The 19,391-nt window shown below is 59.0% G+C and overlaps 3 protein-coding genes across 3 annotated transcripts in view; 1 reads left to right on the top strand and 2 right to left on the bottom strand.

Moving 5' to 3' along the window:
- The window catches only part of CPSF7 (cleavage and polyadenylation specific factor 7), a 34,556-nt gene extending 34,383 nt beyond the window's left edge, over window positions 1-173 (bottom strand). The window contains exon 1 of the mRNA XM_071761831.1: window positions 78-173. The gene's annotated coding sequence lies outside the window, so the exon portion shown is untranslated. The remainder of the gene's footprint in view (window positions 1-77) is intronic.
- TMEM216 (transmembrane protein 216) overlaps window positions 1-19,391 on the top strand; it is a 112,305-nt gene that overhangs the window by 38,823 nt on the left and 54,091 nt on the right. The window lies entirely within an intron of this gene.
- Window positions 1,081-19,391, bottom strand: part of SYT7 (synaptotagmin 7) — a 33,416-nt gene continuing 15,105 nt past the window's right edge. Inside the window, 13 exon segments of the mRNA XM_071761827.1 lie at window positions 1,081-1,332; window positions 1,334-1,396; window positions 2,719-2,736; window positions 2,738-2,919; window positions 5,512-5,626; window positions 6,102-6,271; window positions 6,642-6,743; window positions 6,746-6,911; window positions 7,466-7,601; window positions 9,519-9,647; window positions 11,923-12,294; window positions 16,580-16,795; window positions 18,506-18,637. Of these exon segments, the coding sequence (XP_071617928.1) occupies window positions 1,291-1,332; window positions 1,334-1,396; window positions 2,719-2,736; window positions 2,738-2,919; window positions 5,512-5,626; window positions 6,102-6,271; window positions 6,642-6,743; window positions 6,746-6,911; window positions 7,466-7,601; window positions 9,519-9,647; window positions 11,923-12,294; window positions 16,580-16,795; window positions 18,506-18,637 (1,843 nt within the window). The 3' untranslated portion in view covers window positions 1,081-1,290.

Genomic DNA, 19,391 nt, shown 5'->3' with positions numbered 1-19,391 from the left:
AGGAGGGATGAGGATTGGGGGGTGGAAAGGGGGACCCCTTCCTGTCCCCCCACATCCCAGCGCCGGGGAGAGGTGACAAAGGGGGGGATGGGGGGCAAGGGGTCCCCCTCCCACCACGGGATCTTTTGTCCCACCCAACCCACAGCTCCAAACCCCCCACCCCAAAGGAGGGATGAGGGGGTGATGAGGGGGGGATGAAGGGGGGGGGGTGGGAAGGGGAACCCCCAGCCCTGTCCCCCCATGTCCCAGCGCTGGGGAGAGGTGACAAAGGGGGGGATGGAGGGCAAGGGGTCCCCCTCCCACCACGGGATCTTTTATCCCATCCAACCCACAGCTCCAAGCCCCCCCCACCCCAAAAGGAAGGATGAGGGGGGTGGGAAGGGGGACCCCTTCCTGTCCCCCCATGTCCCAGCACCGGGGGAGAGGTGACAAAAGGGGGCAGGGGGCTCCGTCCCCCTCCTACCACGGGCTCCTTTGTCCCATCCAACCCACAGCTCCAAACCCCCCACCCCAAAGGAGGGATGAGGGGGCGATGAGGGGGTGGTGAGGGGGGGGGGGGTGGGAAGGGGAACCCCCAGCCCTGTCCCCCCCATGTCCCAGCGCTGGGGAGAGGTGACAAAGGGGGGGCTGGGGGGGATGGAGCTCCATCCCCCTCCCACCACGGGATCTTTTGTCCCATCCAACCCACAGCTCCAAACCCCCCACCCCAAAAGGAAGGATGAGGGGGGTGGGAAGGGGGCCCCCGAGCCCTGTCCCCCCATGTCCCAGTGCTGGGGAGAGGTGACAAAGGGGGGGCTGGGGGGGAGGGAGCTCCATCCCCCTCCTACCACGGGCTCCTTTGTCCCACCCAACCCACAGCTCCAAACCCCCCACCCCAAAGGAGGGATGAGGGGGCGATGAGGGGGCGATGAGGGGGGGGGTGGGAAGGGGAACCCCCAGCCCTGTCCCCCCATGTCCCAGCGCTGGGGAGAGGTGACAAAGGGGGGGATGGAGGGCAAGGGGTCCCCCTCCCACCACGGGATCTTTTGCCCCATCCAACCCACAGCTCCAAGCCCCCCCCACCCCAAAAGGAAGGATGAGGGGGGTGGGAAGGGGGCCCCCGAGCCCTGTCCCCCCATGTCCCAGCGCTGGGGAGAGGTGACAAAGGGGGGGCTGGGGGGGAGGGAGCTCCATCCCCCTCCCACCACGGGATCTTTTGTCCCATCCAACCCGCAGCCCCCAAAGGAAGGATGAGGGGGGTGGGACGGGGCCCCCCCCAGCCCTTTCCCCCCCCCCCCAGTTTTGGGGTCCTCAGGCTTTCAGCTGGTGCCACTGTGCCACCGCTTGCCGGGGGCCGGGCGATCATGTCCTTCCAGTGCTTCACCTCCCCGGGGCCACTCTTCCAGGAGAGATAAATCTGGGAAGGGGGACACACAAAGAGCCCTTGGATCCATCACCCCCTCCTCAGCCCCACCCCGCACCCCCCCGGAGCTGCTGCCCCAATCCCCCCTCCCTTCTTGACCCCCCCCCACCCAGTGGGTGCTGCTCCCTATGTGCTTGGAGATCCATCCCTTTTTCCAGAGGGTGCCAGCCCTGCCGTGGGGAGAGCCACGGGATCCTGCTTTTGGGAAGTGGGTGGCACCTCTGGATAAAGGGATCCAGTGCTCTGGAAAGGTGGAGTTTCACTCCAGGGGGGGGGATCAGCACCCTGGAAAAAGGGAAACATGGATCACCCCTCTGGATAAATAGGGTGGAGTGCTGGATAAGTGGATCACCAGGCTGGATAAGTGGATTCCCACTCCAGATACTTGGATTCCCACTCCAGATAATTAGATTCCACTCCAGATAAGTGGATCCCCCACTTCCCCAGATATTTGGATTCCCACTCCAGATATTTGGATCCCCACTCCAGATAATTGGATTCCCACTCCAGGTAATTAGATTCCCACTCCAGATATTTGGATCCCCGCTCCAGATAAGTGGATTCCCACTCAGATAAGTGGATTCCCACTCCAGATATTTGGATTCCCACTCCCAGATAAGTGGATTCCCACTCCAGATAAGTGGATTCCCACTCCAGATATTTGGATCCCCACTCCAGATAAGTGGATTCCCACTCCAGATATTTGGATCCCCACTCCAGATATTTGGATTCCCACTCCAGATAAGTGGATCTTCACTCCAGAAAAGTTGATTCCCACTCCAGAAAAGTGGATTCTCACTCCAGATAAGTGGATTCCCACTCCAGAAAAGTGGATTCCCACTCCAGATACTTGGATCCCCACTCCAGATAAGTGGATCTCCACTCCAGACAAGTGGATTTCCAGGTGGCTCAGTGGATCCCCACTCCAGACGAGTGGATCCCCAGGACAGGATGGGGATCCAGCCCAGGTACCCAGCAGCCTGCCAGCCCTCCCCATCCACAGCTTTGGGGCAGGAAGTGTCCTCATTGTCCCCAAACAGGACACTGGGGACAACCTCAGTGTCCCCAAACACAACACTGGGGACCACCTTAATGTCCCAAACACGACACTGGGGACCACCTCAATGTCCCAAGCAGAACCCTGGGGACCACCTCAATGTCCCCCTGGGCGACTCCTTGCCCAGGACTGGAGACGGAGCAGAGAAACCCCAAAATTCCGGGGATCCCTACTCCAGACAAGGGATCCTCCCCACCGCTGCCCCCCCGGCTGGGACACGATCCCGGGGGTCCCCCCCCAGGGATGTCCCCAAACCCACCTTGCCAATGACATCGTTCCCTGCTGAGCCTGTCCTTGTCCATGACCGTGATGACGATGGTTGTTTCCCGCAGCCTCTCCGTGGGGATGTCGAAGGCGAAGGACTCGTTGAAGACGGGGTTCAGGCACCTCTTCATCACCACCGTCTTCTTCTTCTCCACCCGCTTGTCCTTGTACATCAGCCACACCTTCACGTAGGGGTCTGAGGGGACACAGGCACTGGAGAACCCCCCCGAAAAATCCTGGCCCTAAAACAGCCCCTCCGACACAAACCCGTGGGGATGGGATTCCCCCAAAACACACAGGCTCCCTGTAGAACCCTCCTGAAAGAATCCTGGCCCTAAAACAGCCCCCCCTGACACAGCCCCATTGGGATGGGATTTGTCGAGAAGAAATGACACCCCAAAACTCAACCCCCTTGTAGAATCCCCTAAAAGAACCATGGCCCTAAAACAGCCCCCCCTGACACAGCCCCATTGGGATGGGGTTTCCCTCAGGAGAAATAAAACCCTGAGACATCACCTCCCCCTTGTAGAATCCCCCAAAAGAATCCTGGCCCCAAAACAGCCCCCCCCTGACACACTGAGATGGGATTCCCCAAGAGAAAATAACACCCCAAAACCCAACCCCCTTGTAGAATCCCCCAAAAGAATGATTTTCCCAAAACATCCCCCCTGACACATTGGGATGGGTTCCCCAGAAGAAAAAACACCCCGAGACATCCCACCCCCCTGTAGAAACCCCCAAAGAATCCTGGCCTCAAAACAGCCCCCCCTGATACACTGGGATGGGATTTCCCAGGAGAAACAACACCCCAAACACACACACTCCCTGTAGAACCCCCCCGAAAAAATCCTGGCCTTAAAACAGCCCCCCCTGACACAACCCCATTGGGCTGGGGTTCCCCAAGAGAAACAACACCCCAAAACACACACACCCCCTGCAGAACCCCCCAAAAGAATCCTGGCCTCAAAACAGCCCCCCCTGACACAACCCCATTGGGATGGGATTTGTCGAGAAGAAATGACACCCCAAAACTCAACCCCCTTGTAGAATCCCCTAAAAGAACCATGGCCCTAAAACAGCCCCCCCCGACACAACCCCGTGGGGATGGGATTCCCCAAAACACACAGGCTCCCTGTAGAACCCCCCCGAAAAAATCCTGGCCCTAAAACAGCCCCCCCTGACACAGTCCCATTGGGCTGGAGTTTCCCCAGGAGAAATTACACCCCAAATCACACATACACCCTGTAGAACCCCCCCGAAAGAATCCTGGCCCTAAAACAGCCCCCCCCTGACACAACCCCATTGGGATGGGATTACCCCAAAACACACACATTCCCTGTAGAACCCCCCTGAAAGAATCCTGGCCCTAAAACAGCCCCCCCTGACACAACCCCATTGGGATGGGATTCCCTCAGGAGAAATAACACCCTGAGACACCCCCTTCCCCTTGTAGAATCCCCCAAAATAATAATTTTCTCAAACAGCCCCCCCTGAATCCCATTGGGATGGGATTCCCCCAGGAGAAATAACACCCCAAAGCACACACACTCCCTGCAGAATCCCCCAAAAGAATCCTGGCCTCAAAACAGCCCCCCCTGACAAAACCCTATTGGGATGGGATTCCCTCAGGAGAAATAACACCCTGAGACACCCCCTCCCCTTTGTAGAATCCCCCAAAAGAATCCTGGCCCCAAAACAGCCCCCCTGACACACTGGGATGGGATTCCCCAGGAGAAATAACACCCCAAAACCCAACCCCCTTGTAGAATCCCCCAAAAGAATGATTTTCCCAAAACATCCCCCCTGACACATTGGGATGGGGTTCCCCCAGAAGAAAAAACACCCGAGACATCCCACCCCCTGTAGAAACCCCCAAAAGAATCCTGGGCCTCAAAACAGCCCCCCCTGAATACACTGGGATGGGATTTCCAGGAGAAACAACACCCCAAAACACACACACTCCCTGTAGAACCCCCCCGAAAAAATCCTGGCCTTAAAACAGCCCCCCCTGACACAACCCCATTGGGCTGGGGTTCCCCAAGAGAAACAACACCCCAAAACACACACACCCCCTGCAGAACCCCCCAAAAGAATCCTGGCCTCAAAACAGCCCCCCCTGACACAACCCATTGGGATGGGATTTGTCGAGAAGAAAATGACACCCAAAAACTCAACCCCCTTTTAGAATCCCCCAAAAGAACCATGGCCCCGAAACAGCCCCCCCCTGACACAACCCCATTGGGATGGGATTCCCCCAAAACACACACAATCCCTGTAGAATACTCCTGAAATAATCCTGGCCCTAAAACAGCCCCCCCTGACACAGCCCCATTGGGCTGGAGTTTCCCCAGGAGAAATTACACCCCAAATCACACATACACCCTGTAGGACCCCCCAAAAGAATTCTGGCCTCAAAACAGCCCCCCCTGACATATTGGGATGGGGTTCCCCAGGAGAAATAACACCTCAAAGCACACACAAACCCTGTAGAATCCCCCAAAAGAATCCTGGCCTCAAAACAGCCCCCCCTGACACACTGAGATGGGATTCCCCCAGGAGAAACAACACCCCAAAACACACACCCACCCTATAGAATCCCCCAAAAGAATAATTTTCTCAAAACAGCCCCCCTGACACACCGGGCTGGGATTCCCCCAGGAGAAATAAGAGTGAGGGGTGACAGTGCTGCCCCCCCCCTTGTGGGGTGGGACCCGGACAGACCCCGGAGCTGCTCTCAGCACCCTATGGCGTGGGCAGGGGTGCCCGGGGGGGGGCCAGGAGCTGGTACCTGAGGTGCCCCCGATGTCCATGGCTTTGAGGTTTCGTGCTTTGATGATGTTGACCACGATGGAGTTGGCAGAGGGGTTGTAGCAGAGCGAGAGCAGCAGCTCCCCACGGCTTCCCTGGGAGGGGGGGACACCCACGGGAGATCTTAGGTGGGTGACCCCCCCTTCCCCCCAACAGCACCCAACCCGAAGCCCCAGTGTCCCAGCAAAAATCCTGCCCCGTGCTGCTGTCCCAAGGGTGGGATTTGGGGCCACGGAGAAATCCAGGGCAGGAGGAAATGGGACCATCACCAATGGGACTTTTTCTGCTCCTCGCCGGAGGAAAAGAAAACTTTCATTTTAGGTCTACCTGAAACTGCTGCTTTTGACCCAAAATGAGACATTTGCTTTGGGGCTACTTAATGCCTCAATTTATAGGTGAAGATTTTGGGAGGGGACCCCTGTTCACTGGGTGCTGAAGCTTCTCACAAAGCAGAAAGGGGTCCCTTGGTGGTGGTGGCCCCGTGGGGACACCAACGGGACAAGAGGGAGCCCCCCCACCCCCCTCCTTGAGGAATGTCCCCAAGGGGTGGGAAAGGGCCCAGGGCCTTACACTGCCATCACTGCAGGGTTTCAGATCCTTCCAGAAAGTCTGCATCTGGGTGAGATCCACCTTGTTGAGGGGGATGGAGACCTCCCCGATGGGGTCGTTGCGGCTGAAGCGGTCGTAATCCAGGACCTGGAGGTACAGCACCCGCTGCACCACCTTCTCGTAGGGGAACCCTGGGATGGGGACAGAGGGGATGAGGAGGTGGCAGGGGATGCACCAGGTGATGGTGACACCCGGCCCCTGTTGATGGGGAGACCCAGCAAGCAGTGGGTGGGGGGCAGAAGGCAGCACGGACACGCGTCCCGTGGCTTTGGGTGCGCCCACGGGTGCTTGCTCAGGGTGGGAGAAGGATCCCCTCCCCATCTCCCCTCCGTGGGAAGCAGAACACCTCCAAACTGGTGTTGGTGGCTTGGCCGACATCTTTCATCACCGATGGCCACCACGGTGGCAACCTGAGCTGGGCTGGTCCAGCCCAGGACGGAGGAGAGGACAGAGGGTCCTGCAATGAGCCCACCCCCAGCCCACCCAAGCCCAGCCCCTTACCTTCGAAGAGAAAGGTCTCATTCCAGTGGGGGTTGAGGTTCTTCCTCTTCACCTTGGTCTCCAGCTTGTGCTTCTTGTCGGGGAGCAGGTAGATCTTGACAAGGGGTCACTGGTGCCACTGAAGTCCTTGGCCGGCAGCTCCTGTGCCTTCATGATCTTGACAGTCAGGGTGGACTCCTGGAAGTTGTAGCCAACGCTGAACTGGATGCGGCCCAGGTTCTCCCGGCTGATGCCCTCGTGGCCTTCGTCATCCTCAGAGCCCGGGGAGAGCTGTGGGGGGGTGGAGGACAGAAGAACAACGAGGGGTGGGTCGGTGGGATTCCATCAGTTGGGGTCCCCAGCACCCCCGTGTCCCATCTCAGCACTCCGGTCCCACTTGACACCAGCACCCAACCCTCAGCCCCGGGAGCTTCTCCTGGGCTCCTGGCCACTGCTGTCACCTCAGGGGTGACAATTGGCCGAGTTCCTCTTGCCACCGTGTCCCTCACAGCTCCAGCACCGCCCCCTCCCGCCAGCTCGGGGTGGGGGACACACATGGACACGTCCTGGAATGGCCTTCCCCATGGAGTCCCCATCCCTGGAGGCATTTAAAAGGCATTTGGAGGTGGTCCTTGGGGACACGGGTTGGTGGTCAGATGGTGCTGTTGGACTGGATCAGCTTGGAGCTCTCTTCCAACCTAAAACCTCCTCTGATTCCCCCACCTCCACCGGACCCACGGTGATGGGGACTTGGGAGACGCCGTGGGAAGAGCGTGAGGAGAGGCCAGGATGGGTGGCATCCCTCGGGAACCCCCTGGGAATCCCAGCACCCCCAGTCCACCCACCATCAGCATCTCACTGGTCAGGGAGTTGACCAAGTCGGAGACAGAGGAGTGCGGCTCCGTCTTGCGGTCGGACTCGTCCTGGGGTGGCTGCCCGGCCCCCGGCGCCGTGTTGGCCACCTTGCCACCCGCTGGCAACCTGGGCAAAGAGAAGGCAACGACTTGGGGGAGAGGGGCTGAGAGCCCAGGGCCAGACAGCCGGGGCCACCCCCGGGCTCCCTCTCCCGGCGGATGCCGTGCCAGTTGGGGACAGAAGTTGCCAGCCAGGTTGCCAGGACATCTCGGTGGCCCCGCGTGCCCGTGGCTTCCCCACGCTGGGCAGATGGTCGCCCCCGCGGTGCCACCGGGCCGGGCAGGGTGGCAGCTGGTGCCCAGGCCCCGTGTCACACCACCTGGGAGCACGGCAGGAGGTCCCACGCTGTCCATGTCCCCCCACGGCTACGTCCCGTCCCCTCCCCGGTGGCCGCAGAGCCCACGGTGGTGGCAGGGCTAGCTGGTTGGCCCTGTGACTACCGTGTCCCCACAGAGCCCCAGCACACCAGGGCCACGCTGCCACCGTGCAGGGGGACAAGAGGGTGGCAGGGACAGGGCAGCTCCGGGTGGCTCCGGCGGTGCAGAGGGACCCAAGAAGAAGGAAAGGGACACAGAGACCCCAGCCCCAGGCTGCTGGTGACAAACCGAGGGGACACGGACACACTTGCCACGGCCAAGCCACCACCACATGCCACCAGACACACGGCAAGCACACGAGGAGAGGTGGGGACAGAGGGGACAGCGCAGGGGCACGGGGGCTCATCCACGGAGGCAGCTGAGGGAGGCAAAATCGGGTTAAAACCAGCAAAAAAATGAAGGTGGAGGAACCAGAGGTGGGGTCTGCTGGGTAGAGGAGGCGCCGCTGGAGCCCTGGGTGGTGGCACGGGACGTGCTGGTGGAGATGGTGGAGAGTGAGAGGAGGAGGAAGGAGAGAAAGGAGGAGGAGGAGGAGGAAGAGGAGAAGCATCATCCACCTGTGGAGAGGGAAGGGGAGAAGAGAGAAGTGGGGAGGATGGACAGAGAGAGGTCAGTCAGCAGGTGACAACGCCAAGGCCACCGGGTTGGAGCTGCTGGGGACAGGCTGGAAGGAAGAAACTGAGACCCAAAGGTGGAGGAGATGTTTGGAGGCAGCAGAGTGGGATAAGGATGCTGGAACTGGACCAAACCCCCCCAGCAAGGGGGATACGGAGGTGGGGAGGCCATGCGGGCACCAGGAGGGGAAGCAGGGAGCAGGGTCTTGTTGTGGCACAGCCACCCACCCCCTGTGGCTGGCACCCAGTGTCCCCCTCATGTCCCATCCCCCGGAGAGCCCGGGGAAGGGAAAATGCTAAAAAAGATGGAGGGAACCCACGTGGAGTGGGTGGGTGAGGACAGTGCTGGTCCATTAGCACCCCCAGCAGGTTGGGGGGTGCCGCTTCTGTCCCTCCACTCCTCCTAGACTTGTGACCCTTGTTCTGTCCCCATCAGCCCCAGGGCTGAGCACATGCCACCCCAGGGATGTCACCCTGTGACACCCCAGGGTGTCCCCCCTCCCCATGCACAAGCCATGCAGTGTGGGGGGGGTGGGTGGGACACCCACGTGGCTTTGTTGGGGGGGTCCCTACGAGCTTGGCCTCCCCACCCTTGCACCCTCCTGCTCCCCACCCCTGCCCTGCACCCAGCTCCCCAGCATGCAGCCAGCTTGGGGGGGGCAGGAGGGGGACAGGCAGGTTGGGAGGTGACAGGCAGGGGGGGGACAGGCAGGTTGAGGGGTGTCAGGGAGGGAGGAGAAAGGGAGGGGAATCCTCTGGGTGCTTCTGCTCCGGACCAGAGGTGCCAGCAGGGAAAGAGCTGCAGATGTCACCGTGCCCTCTGGGGCCACCCTGTGCCACTCCAACCTTCACGCTCGAAGCCAGCCTCCTCCTTATCACCATCACCATCACCATCATCATCATCCTTCTCCTCCTCCTTCTCCTCCTCCACCCTGGGTGGGGCCCTGGGTCTCCTCCTCCTGCGGGGACTGTCCCTTCGTCCTCGCTCATACCTCTTGTCCCCCTGAGCGTTCGGCTGGTTCGGCTGCGTCCCAGCGGGTTGCTGCAGGTCAGGGATATTGGCAAAGTCATCTTGCTCTGAGAGTCCCAAAACCAGGGATAACACCACCATCCGGCCTTCCCTGCCCGGGGGAGGGGGGGCCCGCAGGCAGTGGGGTGGGGAGAGGGGGGGAGAAAGAGAAAAGAAAGAGAAAGAGGAGAACAAAGCATCAGGCAGGGAGCAGGCGAACCCCCCCCCCCCCCCGGGTCCCCCACCCCGATGGCTCCCACTGGGGAGGTGACATCCAGGGTGGGCACGGAGGAAAAAGGTGCAGGAGCCCACACGGGTGCCACCACCCACCCCTCTCCTCCACCGGTCCTGCTGAGGGGGGAGAAGGAGCCCGGAGGGGTTGGGGACAAGGGACAGAGCCAAAGGATGGAGGTCCCTGCATCCTTCCTTGGAGGAGGAGGGGGTGGAGGCTCTTTGACCCCTCCAGTGCCTCCCTGGGGGGGCTGTGACCACATTTAGGGTGGGTGTAAACAGAACCATGAGGAAAAACGAAGTGAATGGGCTTGGGGGGTGGGATATGGCAGCAGCTCCTCCTTGGGGACACGGGGAGTTGGCTTTGGCACCGTTTGGTGCTGCAGCTGCTCCAAAAATTGTGTCTGGAACGAGCACCCATGGCAGTGGGGAGAAAGTTTGCCATTTCCCTGGCAAACTGGGACATGGAGCCAGGGAGGAAGCTCCTGGTGGAGCCCTGAGGGTCAGTGACACCCTGGTGGTAAGGATCAGGGGTCCTGAGCTAGGATGGGACCCCCAGGGTGCCTCTACCTGCCTGGAGGAAGCTGCAAGTGGGGCCAAAAATTCTGTTTCCCCACTTAACCTCCCCATGGCAGTGGGGAGGAAGGTGATGAGCAGCAGCTCCACGCTGGCAAATTGGGACATGGAGCCAGGGAGAAAGCTCCTGGTGGAGCCCAGAGGGTCAGTGACACCGTGGTGGTGAGGATCAGGGGTCCTGAGCTAGGATGGGACCCCCAGGGTGCCTCTACCTGCCTGGAGGAAGCTGCAAATGGGGTGGGCAGCCAAAAATTGTGTCCCCCCACTTAACCCTGATGCAGAAGGTGCTGCACAAGCAGGGTCAGGCCTGTCCCACCCCACCCTGAGCATCACCAGCCTGCTGGGACTTCAGCATCCCTGGAGAAAGGAGACTGGGGGGGAGCAGGAGGACCCCAGGAAAGATGAAGGCCTTGGGGACACTGTGATAATGTCACGTGCTGAGATGTGGTGGCAGCACGGGACTCAGATTAGCCCTGGGGTGTCTGAGGTTGGGGAGGCAGAGCTGATACAGGAGATAGGGTTAAGCCTGATTAAAGATCACAGGGCTCCAGCAGCCATATCTGGACCAAACAGACATGAGGGCCACCCCCTCATCCCTGGGGCAATGTCACCCCACGCTGGTGGCTGTCCCTTGGGCTGCAGCATCCCTGAGCTCTCTGGGGACCGACGGGGACCTGAGCACCCGCGGGGGCTGGTGGTGATGTGGTGGGTGATGGGGCAAAGCCATGGGGCAAAGTGAGCTGGGGGAGGGTGTGAGACCCTTCCCTGAGTCCCCTGGGCTGGGGGAGCTGCTCCTGGTCCCCGGGATGGGGCTGGAAGGGACCAGGGTCTTCCCATGGGAAGAATGTCCCCAGGGTGGTGGCAGCTGAGAGGCTGTGCTGGGGCAGGGAATGGAAAGAGGAGAGGAAGAGGAGAGGAAGAGGAGAGGGAGAGGAGAGGGAGAGGAGAGGGAGTGGGAGAAAGGAGAAAGGAGAGGAGAGGAGAGGAGAGGAGAGGAGAGGAGAGGAGAGGAGAGGAGAGGAGAGGAGAGGAGAGGAGAGGAGAGGAGAGGAGAGGAGAGGAGAGGAGAGGGAGAGAAGAGGGAGAGGAGAGGGAGAGGGAGAAAGGAGAAGAGAGGAGAGGAGAGGGAGAAGAGAGGAGAGGAGAGGAGAGGAGAAGAAGAGGAGAAGAAGAGGAGAGAAGAGAAGAGAAGAGAAGAGAAGAGAAGAGAAGAGAAGAGAAGAGAAGAGAAGAGAAGAGAAGAGAAGAGGAAGAGAAGAGAAAAGAGAAAAGAAGAGAAAAGAAGAGAAAAGAAGAGAAAAGAAGAGAAAAGAGAAGAGAGAAGAAGAGAAAAGAGAAGAGAGAAGAAAGGGAGAAGCAGAGAGCAGATGAGAGCAACGGAGAGAGCAGAGGAGAGAGCAGAAGAGAAAGTGGAGGAGAAAGCAGAGATGGAGCAGTGCAGAGGGAAAAGGAGAAGGCAGAGGAGAGCGATGGAGGTGGCAGAGGGGGGGGGAGGAACCGAGAGAGCGCAGAGGAAACCGCAGAGCCCGGCAAGGGGGAGAGCAGAGCAGGGCCGAGCAGAGGAGCAGGCAGACACTTACAGGAAGGACTTCATGTCCAAGCCGCGGTTGCGGATTTGCCCCACCACATGGTCCCAGCTGCCGGGATTGGAGCGGCTCCGCCCGCCCGCAGTCCGCTGCTTGGAGCCGGCGGCCGTGCCCTGGCGAGTTTGGCCACCTCGGGTAGCCCGTGGGTTGCCGGAGCCGGAGGAGGAGGAACCGCTGTGGGCCTGGAGGTGGCCCAGGCTCTGGCTGGTGGTGGGCTGGCTGTGGTTGACTCGCTGGTGTTGGCTGAGGGGCTGCTGGAGACTTTGCTGGCGCACCAGGGTGCGGGGCCTCTGGCATTTGGGCTCGCCTGCTGAGGTGGGGATATACTCAAGGGTAGTGGCTGTGGACAAGGTGGAGTCCTCGAAACTTAGGGAGAGGAAGGGCAGAGGGGAGGAGAGAAAGGAGAAGAAGGTGAAGGGGGAAAATTGGAGGAAGGAAAAGAAGAGAGTTAGAAAGAAGATGCCCCAGCGCAAGGAACGCTCCGGCAGCGGCCAGCGGGTGCAGCCAGCGCTTCCTCTCTGCCCCCGGTGGGCTTCTCCGCTGCCACGGGGGTCTCGCCTCGCTGCCATTTCACCCCCGTGCCCGGGGCTGCCGGAGGGGTTCGGCGGTGGCAGGAGATGGGCCGGGTCGGTCCCCTCCCGCTCCGGTTCTCGTCCTGCTCTGCCAGCTCCCCAGCCTGCTGCGGGAAAGCCGAATCCCCCGGCGCCCGCTCACGTGCTGCCAGCCCGCCCTGTCCCTGTCCCCGTCCCCGTCCCCGTCCCCATCCCTCCCCTCCCAGCCCAGCACCCGCGCCGTCGGGGCTCAGCATCCCCCATCGTGCGGTACCGTGCTGGCTGGGGTGGGAGTGGGGGGGGTAGGGGGTGGGGGGGGGGAGTGGGACACCCTGAGGCTCACCCCCCCACACCCCCCCGCACCCCTTCCGTGTGACATGCCAGCAAGCCGGGGGTCCCCAAGGCCAAGCCAGGCTGCCAGCGCCAAGGGATGCCCCCCGCCTCGCTTAGGGATGGGCCAAGGGATGCCCCCCGCCCCGCTTATGGGATGGGGGGCGATGGGGACGTGGCCCCGGTGGGATGGGGGTCAGGGGAGAGGGAGGAGAGGTGAAGGAGGAGGGGGGGAAGCGGCGGTGCCCATCGCTGGCCATGCACCCCGGGTGGCACAGCAGGAGCCATGGGCACGGTGGTGATGCCTGCGAAGCCACAAGACCAAGGAGGGGTGTGGAGGGGGGGTAAAAAGCTTTTGGGGACCTCGGTGTCCCCTCCCCACCCCCAGGCACCGGGGAATCAGCTTCAGCAGCAGCCACCGAGCTTAAACCCTGCGTGGCAAAGCTGTGCCCAGCAGCGAGGTCGGGGGGGGGGGGGGGAGGGGGGGATGGGGAAAAGGGAAGGGGGGGAAAGGGGGCAGGATAAATAGCTTCCAAAATAAACAAAACAAAAAAAAAAATAGAGGTGAAGAAAGAGCGAAAAGTGAGAGAAAGAGAAGGAGGAGGGAAGGGAAGGGGGGAGGAGCAGAGAGCTGGGATGGATCTGCCCCCAGGGCCGAAGGGGCGATGCTGGGGGGGCTGCCTCGCTTTCCCCCGCTCCCCCCACCCCAAAACTCCCCCCAGCACCACCCAACAGCCGCCGCCTCCCCGTGCCTGCCGCCGACCTCCTTTTGCTTTCCGATCAGATCCCAAATTAGTTCAATTTACAACCTCTCAGTCACAGGAAACTAAATCTGGCTCCTCTCGGCCCGGCGCCAGCTCCTGCCAGCACCGTGCCAGGCGGCAGCGAGCCCTGCCCGAAAACCTGCGGCTACCGGGGACAGGAGGGGGGCAACCACCGGACCCCCCCCCAAAAAATACCCCCACCCCCAGCTCTGCCCCTAAAAAACCAGCAGGGTGCTTCACTGGGGGCTTCTCCATCCCCTGATCACCTCCCTGGCCACGCTGTCTGTCTGTCTGTCTGTCTGTCCAGAGCTCCCTCCTCATCCTCACCTCTCTCCCTCTCGCCTCCCAGCTCCAAACTGGGGGAAAACCCCACTATTTGGGATTTTTCCGTGATGACAGAATGGGTCTTGCTGTTTGGAAAAGGTTTTTCTGCCCACAGACAAGGCATGGGGCACACCAGCTCTTTGGCCATCCTCACCCACCTCTCCGAGGTTGCTGGCACCCATGGGTGCTCAGAGATGGCTGCACCCCAGCATGGGGAACTGGAGCAGAGACCAGACACACAGGATGAAGCCCACAGCCAGACAAATCACCACCATCTCCTCCCTACAGTCCCTGCCAGCACTGGGGGGGTCTCACCAAGACCCCCACCCAACCTGGGCCACCAGCCCAGCCAAGCCAAGCCAAAGCTGGGGGTTTTTTTCCCCCCCAAAATCTGAACAACCAACAACATTTCCCAATTTTTCCCCCGGTGTTGGGTGGTGGAGCCACAAGCTGGGCCTGGTGGCCCTGCTGATGGTCCCCCCAAGGATGGGGACACCAGAGTGCTCCTGCCATCACCTGGGGACCCTCCCGAGGGGACCCTGAGCTGCTTCCCACCGGCACGGGACGAAGTCACCTTGGAAATGTGCTGGGACAGCACCCAAAGGTGCTGCTCCTGCCCACCTGGGGCTGGAGTCCTCTTCCCCCCCCCCGAGCCAAACCACCACTGGCATCCTGGATGGAAGGGGCTGCCCAGAGGAGCTGTGGCTGCCCCAGCCCTGGAGGTGTTGGAGGTTGGATGGGGCTTGGATGGGACCCTGGGCTGGGGGAGGGGTCCCTGCCCATGGCAGGGGGGATGGGACTGGGTGAGCTTTAAGGTCCCTTCCAACCCAAACCAGTCTGGGATTCCGTGAACCCCTGGCCTCCCCCATCATGGTGAGCTGGGGGGCATTTTGGTGGCCCCCAGCCAAGTGGAGGGTTATTGTGGTGGTCCCCATCCTACTGGGGAGATATTTTGGTGGTCCCCATCCAGGTGGGGGCTCTCTTGGTGGTCCCCATCCAAAGAGGGGGAGCTTTTGATGATCTCTGTCCAATCAGGGGGAGCTTTTGGTGACCCCCACCTTAGTGGGGAGATATTTGGGTGGTCCCCATCCAAACAGGGGGAGCTTTTGATGGTCTCCATCCAATCAGGGGGACACTTTGGTGACCCCCACTTAAGTGGGGAGATATTTTGGTGGTCCCTATCCAAACAGGGGGAGATATTTTGGTGGTCTCCATCCAAACAGGGGACATTTTGGTGACCCCCACCCTAGTAGAGAGGTATTTTGGTGGATCCCATCTAGGGGGTGGCTATTTTGGTGGCCTCCATCCTAACAGGGGGAGCTTTTGGTGATCTCTGTCCAATCAGGGGGAGGTTTGGGTGACCCCCACTTTAGTGGGGAGATATTTTGGTGGCCCCCATCTAGGTGGGGGCTCTTTTGGTGGTCTCCATCCAAACAGGGGGAGCTTTTGGTGACCCCCACTTTAGTGGGAAGATATTTTGGTGGCCTCCATCCAATCAGGGGGAGCTTTTGGTGACCTCCATCCAATCAGGGGGACATTTTGGTGACCCCCAATTTAGTGGAGAGATATTTTGCTGGTCCCCATCCAGGTGTAGGATAATTTTGGTGGTCCCCATCCAGGTGGGGGTTCTTTTGATGGTCCCCATCCAAACAGGGGGAGATATTTTGGTGGTCTCCGTCCAATCAGGGGACATTTTGGTGACCCCCACCCTAGTAGAGAGGTATTTTGGTGGATCCCATCTAGGGGGTGGCTATTTTGGTGGCCTCCATCCTAACAGGGGGAGCTTTTGGTGATCTCCATCCAATCAGGGGGAGGTTTGGGTGACCCCCACTTTAGTGGGGAGATATTTTGGTGGCCTCCATCCAATCAGGGGGACATTTTGGTGACCCCCACTTTAGTGGGGAGATATTTTGGTGGTCCCCATCTAGGTGGGGGCTCTTTTGGCAATCTCCATCCAAACAGGGGGAGCTTTTGGTGACCCCCACTTTAGTGGGAAGATATTTTGGTGGCCTCCATCCAATCAGGAGGATATTTTAGTGATCCCTATCCAATCAGGGGGAGCTTTTGATGATCTCCATCCAATCAGGGGGACACTTTGGTGACCCCCACTTAAGTGGGGAGATATTTTGGTGGTCCCCATCCAGGTGGGGGCTCTTTTGGTGATCTCCATCCAATCAGGGGGACACTTTGGTGACCCCTACCTTAGTAGGGAGATATTTTGGTGGCCTCCATCCAATCAGGGGGAGCTTTTGATGATCTCCATCCAATCAGGGGGACATTTTGGTGACCCCCAATTTAGTGGAGAGATATTTTGCTGCTCCCCATCCAGGTGTAGGGTAATTTTGGTGGTCCCCATCTAGGTGGGGGCTCTTTTCGTGGCCTCCATCCAAAAAGGGGGAGCTATTTTGGTGGCCTCCATCCAATCAGGGGGACACTTTGCTGACCCCCACCTTAGTAGGGAGCTATTTTGGTGGCCTCCATCCAATCAGGGGGACACTTTGCTGACCCCCACCTTAGCTGGGAGATATTTTGCTGGTCCCCATCCACACGGGGATGACAATTTTGGCAATCCCCATCCAAGCTGATGCCCGGGGCACGCTGGCTGAGGTGGGGGTGCTGTGGGTGGGTGGGTGGGTGGGTGTCCACACCGGTGTCACCGCCGGGGCGTGCGTGCTCACTCACTTGGCCAGGCTGAGCTTCCCTGCTGCCAAGTGGCTCTGCACCGTGTGCCAGCGGCCTCGTGGCCCCTTCCCAGCTCCGGGCTCGCTGTGGGCAGAGATGCTGCTCCTCAGGCTGTCCTCGCCGAGACGCTGCTTGTCCCCAGGGCGCCCGTCACGGTCCCCGGCCAAGCCCGCGGCGGCCGATGCCGTCAGCTTGGCCCCTGATAGCAGAGAGCCACTGGGCCGGGGGGGGGAGGCAGGAAAAACCCCCCAGGACAGACAGGAAAGGAGCCGGGAGGACAGACGGACACGGAGGTTTCGAAGGTGCCATTGGAGAGGGGAGAGGGGGGGGAGAGCCGGAGGGGGAGGGACGGACAAGAGACGGACAGACAGACAGGGAGAGAAAGAGAGACATCAGCACTGCAAAAAAAAAAATAAAAATAAAAAATAAAAAAAAGGGGGTAAAACGAGGGGGGGTGGGTGTGTTCCTGCCTTGGGGGGTGCAAAACCATCCGGAGTAAGGAAGGGGAAATGAGGGGGGGGTCCCGCTCGCCGGCAGCCCAGCCCCGGGGTGGGGGTGCCCCTGGGTGCCCCCAACGTGCAACCCCGTCCTGTGCCACCCCCCCGTGAAATGTGGGGTGGGGGACGTGGCCGTGGAGGGGAGAGTTGGATCCCCTCGGGGGGCTGGGGGGGTGTGGGATGGAGGAGGGGTTGCTCGTCTCCATGGGGGGGCCCATGGGGTGGCGTGCGGGGGGAGGAGTGGGAGGAGGAGGAGGAGGAGGGAGAGGAGGGAGAGGAGGAGGAAGAAGAAAAAGAGGAAAGAGAGGAAAGAGAGGAAAGAGAGGAAAGAGAGGAAGGAGAGGAAAGAGAGGAAGGAGAGGAAGGAGAGGAAAGAGAGGAAGGAGAGGAAAGAGAGGAAGGAGAGGAAGGAGAGGAAGGAGAAGAGGAAGGAGAAGAGGAAGGAGAAGAGGAAGGAGAAGAGGAAGGAGAAGAGGAAGGAGAGGAAGAAAAGGAAGAAAATGAAAAAAAGGAAGAAAATGAAGGAAAGGAAGAAAAGGAAGAAAAGGAAGAAAAGGAAGAAAAGGAAGAAAAGGAAGAAAAGGAAGAAAAGGAAGAAAAGGAAGAAAAGGAAGAAAAGGAAGAAAAGGAAGAAAAGGAAGAAAAGGAAAAAAAGGAAAAAAAGGAAAAAAAGGAAAAAAAGGAAAAAAAGGGAAAAAAAGGGAAAAAAAGGAAGAAGAGGAAGAAGAGGAAGAAAAGGAAGAAAAGGAAGAAAAGGAAAAAAAGGGAAAAAAAGGAAGAAAAGGAAGAAGAGGAAGAAGAGGAAGAAGAGGAAGAAGAGGAAGAAAAGGAAGAAAAGGAAGAAAAGGAAGAAAAGGGAAAAAAGGGAAAAAAGGAAGAAGAGGAAGAAAAGGAAGAAAAGGAAGAAGAGGAAGAAGAGGAAGAAGAGGAAGAAGAGGAAGAAAAGGAAGAAAAGGAAGAAAAGGAAGAAAAGGAAGAAAAGGAAGAAAAGGGAAAAAAGGAAAAAAAGGAAGAAGAGGAAGAAGAGGAAGAAGAGGAAGAAGAGGAAGAAAATGAAAAAAGGAAGAAAATGAAAAAAGGAAGAAAATGAAAAAAAGGAGGAAAAGGAAGAAGAAGAGGAAAAAGAGGAAAAAGAAGAGGAAGAAGAAGAAGAGGAAAGAGAAGAGGAAGAAGAAGAAGAGGAAGAAGAAGAGGAAGAAGAAGAGGATGAAGAAGAGGATGAAGAAGAGGATGAAGAAGAGGATGAAGAAGAGGAAAAAGAAGAGGAAGAAGAAGAGGAAGAAGAAGAAGAGGAAGAAGAAGAAGATGAAGAAGAAGAGGAAAAAGAAGAGGAAGAAGAAGAAGAGGAGGAGGAGGAAGAGGAGGAAGGCGAGTGGGTGCTGCCCCATATACTCACTGCAGAGAGCAGACCCGGCAGGGAGAGACTCACTTGAGGGAAAGGCGAGGGTCACCGTACGGGGCGTAAGGTGAAATGTTTAGGATAAACTCCTTGGGAGGGTAGGAGCTCCATTTCTGCTGCACTGTGTTGTCATTGTTATTCCAAAAGTCTCTGTCTAGATCGCTACAGCGGCCGCAGACCCGGGGAGAAAGTGGAAGAAAAAAAAAAAAAAAAAAAAGGGGAAAAAAATACAAGAGAAAAAGAAGCTGAATTCCTGCGAGAAGGAAAGGAAGGAGGAGGAAAAAAAAAACCACATTAAAACCAAACCCCTCTGCCCCTGGAGAGCTGGGATCCTGTGGAGAGAGCTGAGGGTGAGGCTGCCCACCCCACGGACACGGACACACACGGACAGACGGATGGATGGAGGGAGGGACGGATGGAGCTGTGGAGAGACAGGAGCAGGAGGCTGCAGGGCTGGGGGGAGAGAAGGAGGCTGAGGGGTTAGAGAGGGGCTGGGGGTGGCAGAGAGGTGCCCGGGGTCTCTGTCACACGGGTGGCTGTGTGTCCCCTACACGGGTGGCTGTGTGTCCCCTGCACATATCTGTGTCCCCTACACGGGTGGCTGTGTGTCCCCTGGACATATCTGTGTCCCCTACAGACCCCGAGGATGAGGATGGGACCTTGCAGGGCTTCCACCTCCCACCAGCTGCCCTGGATTTTGTCCTTTTTCCCCTAAAACCTCCCATGTGTCCTGCACATGTGTCTGTGTCCCCATCACACGGGTGTCTGTGTCCCTTGCACACATATCTGTGTCCCTTGCACATGGGTGTCTGTGTCCCCATCACACGGGTGTCTGTGTCCCTTGCACACGTATCTGTGTCCCTTGCACACATCTGGGGGGGGAGGGGGGAGGTTTGCAATGGCCATGAGACCCCCC

This window comes from Heliangelus exortis, chromosome 18, assembly GCF_036169615.1.
Source record: "Heliangelus exortis chromosome 18, bHelExo1.hap1, whole genome shotgun sequence".
Classification (NCBI taxonomy): domain Eukaryota; kingdom Metazoa; phylum Chordata; class Aves; order Apodiformes; family Trochilidae; genus Heliangelus; species Heliangelus exortis.
The sequence above is the reverse complement of the archived record's forward strand: the minus strand, read 5'-3'. Positions and strand labels throughout refer to the sequence as shown.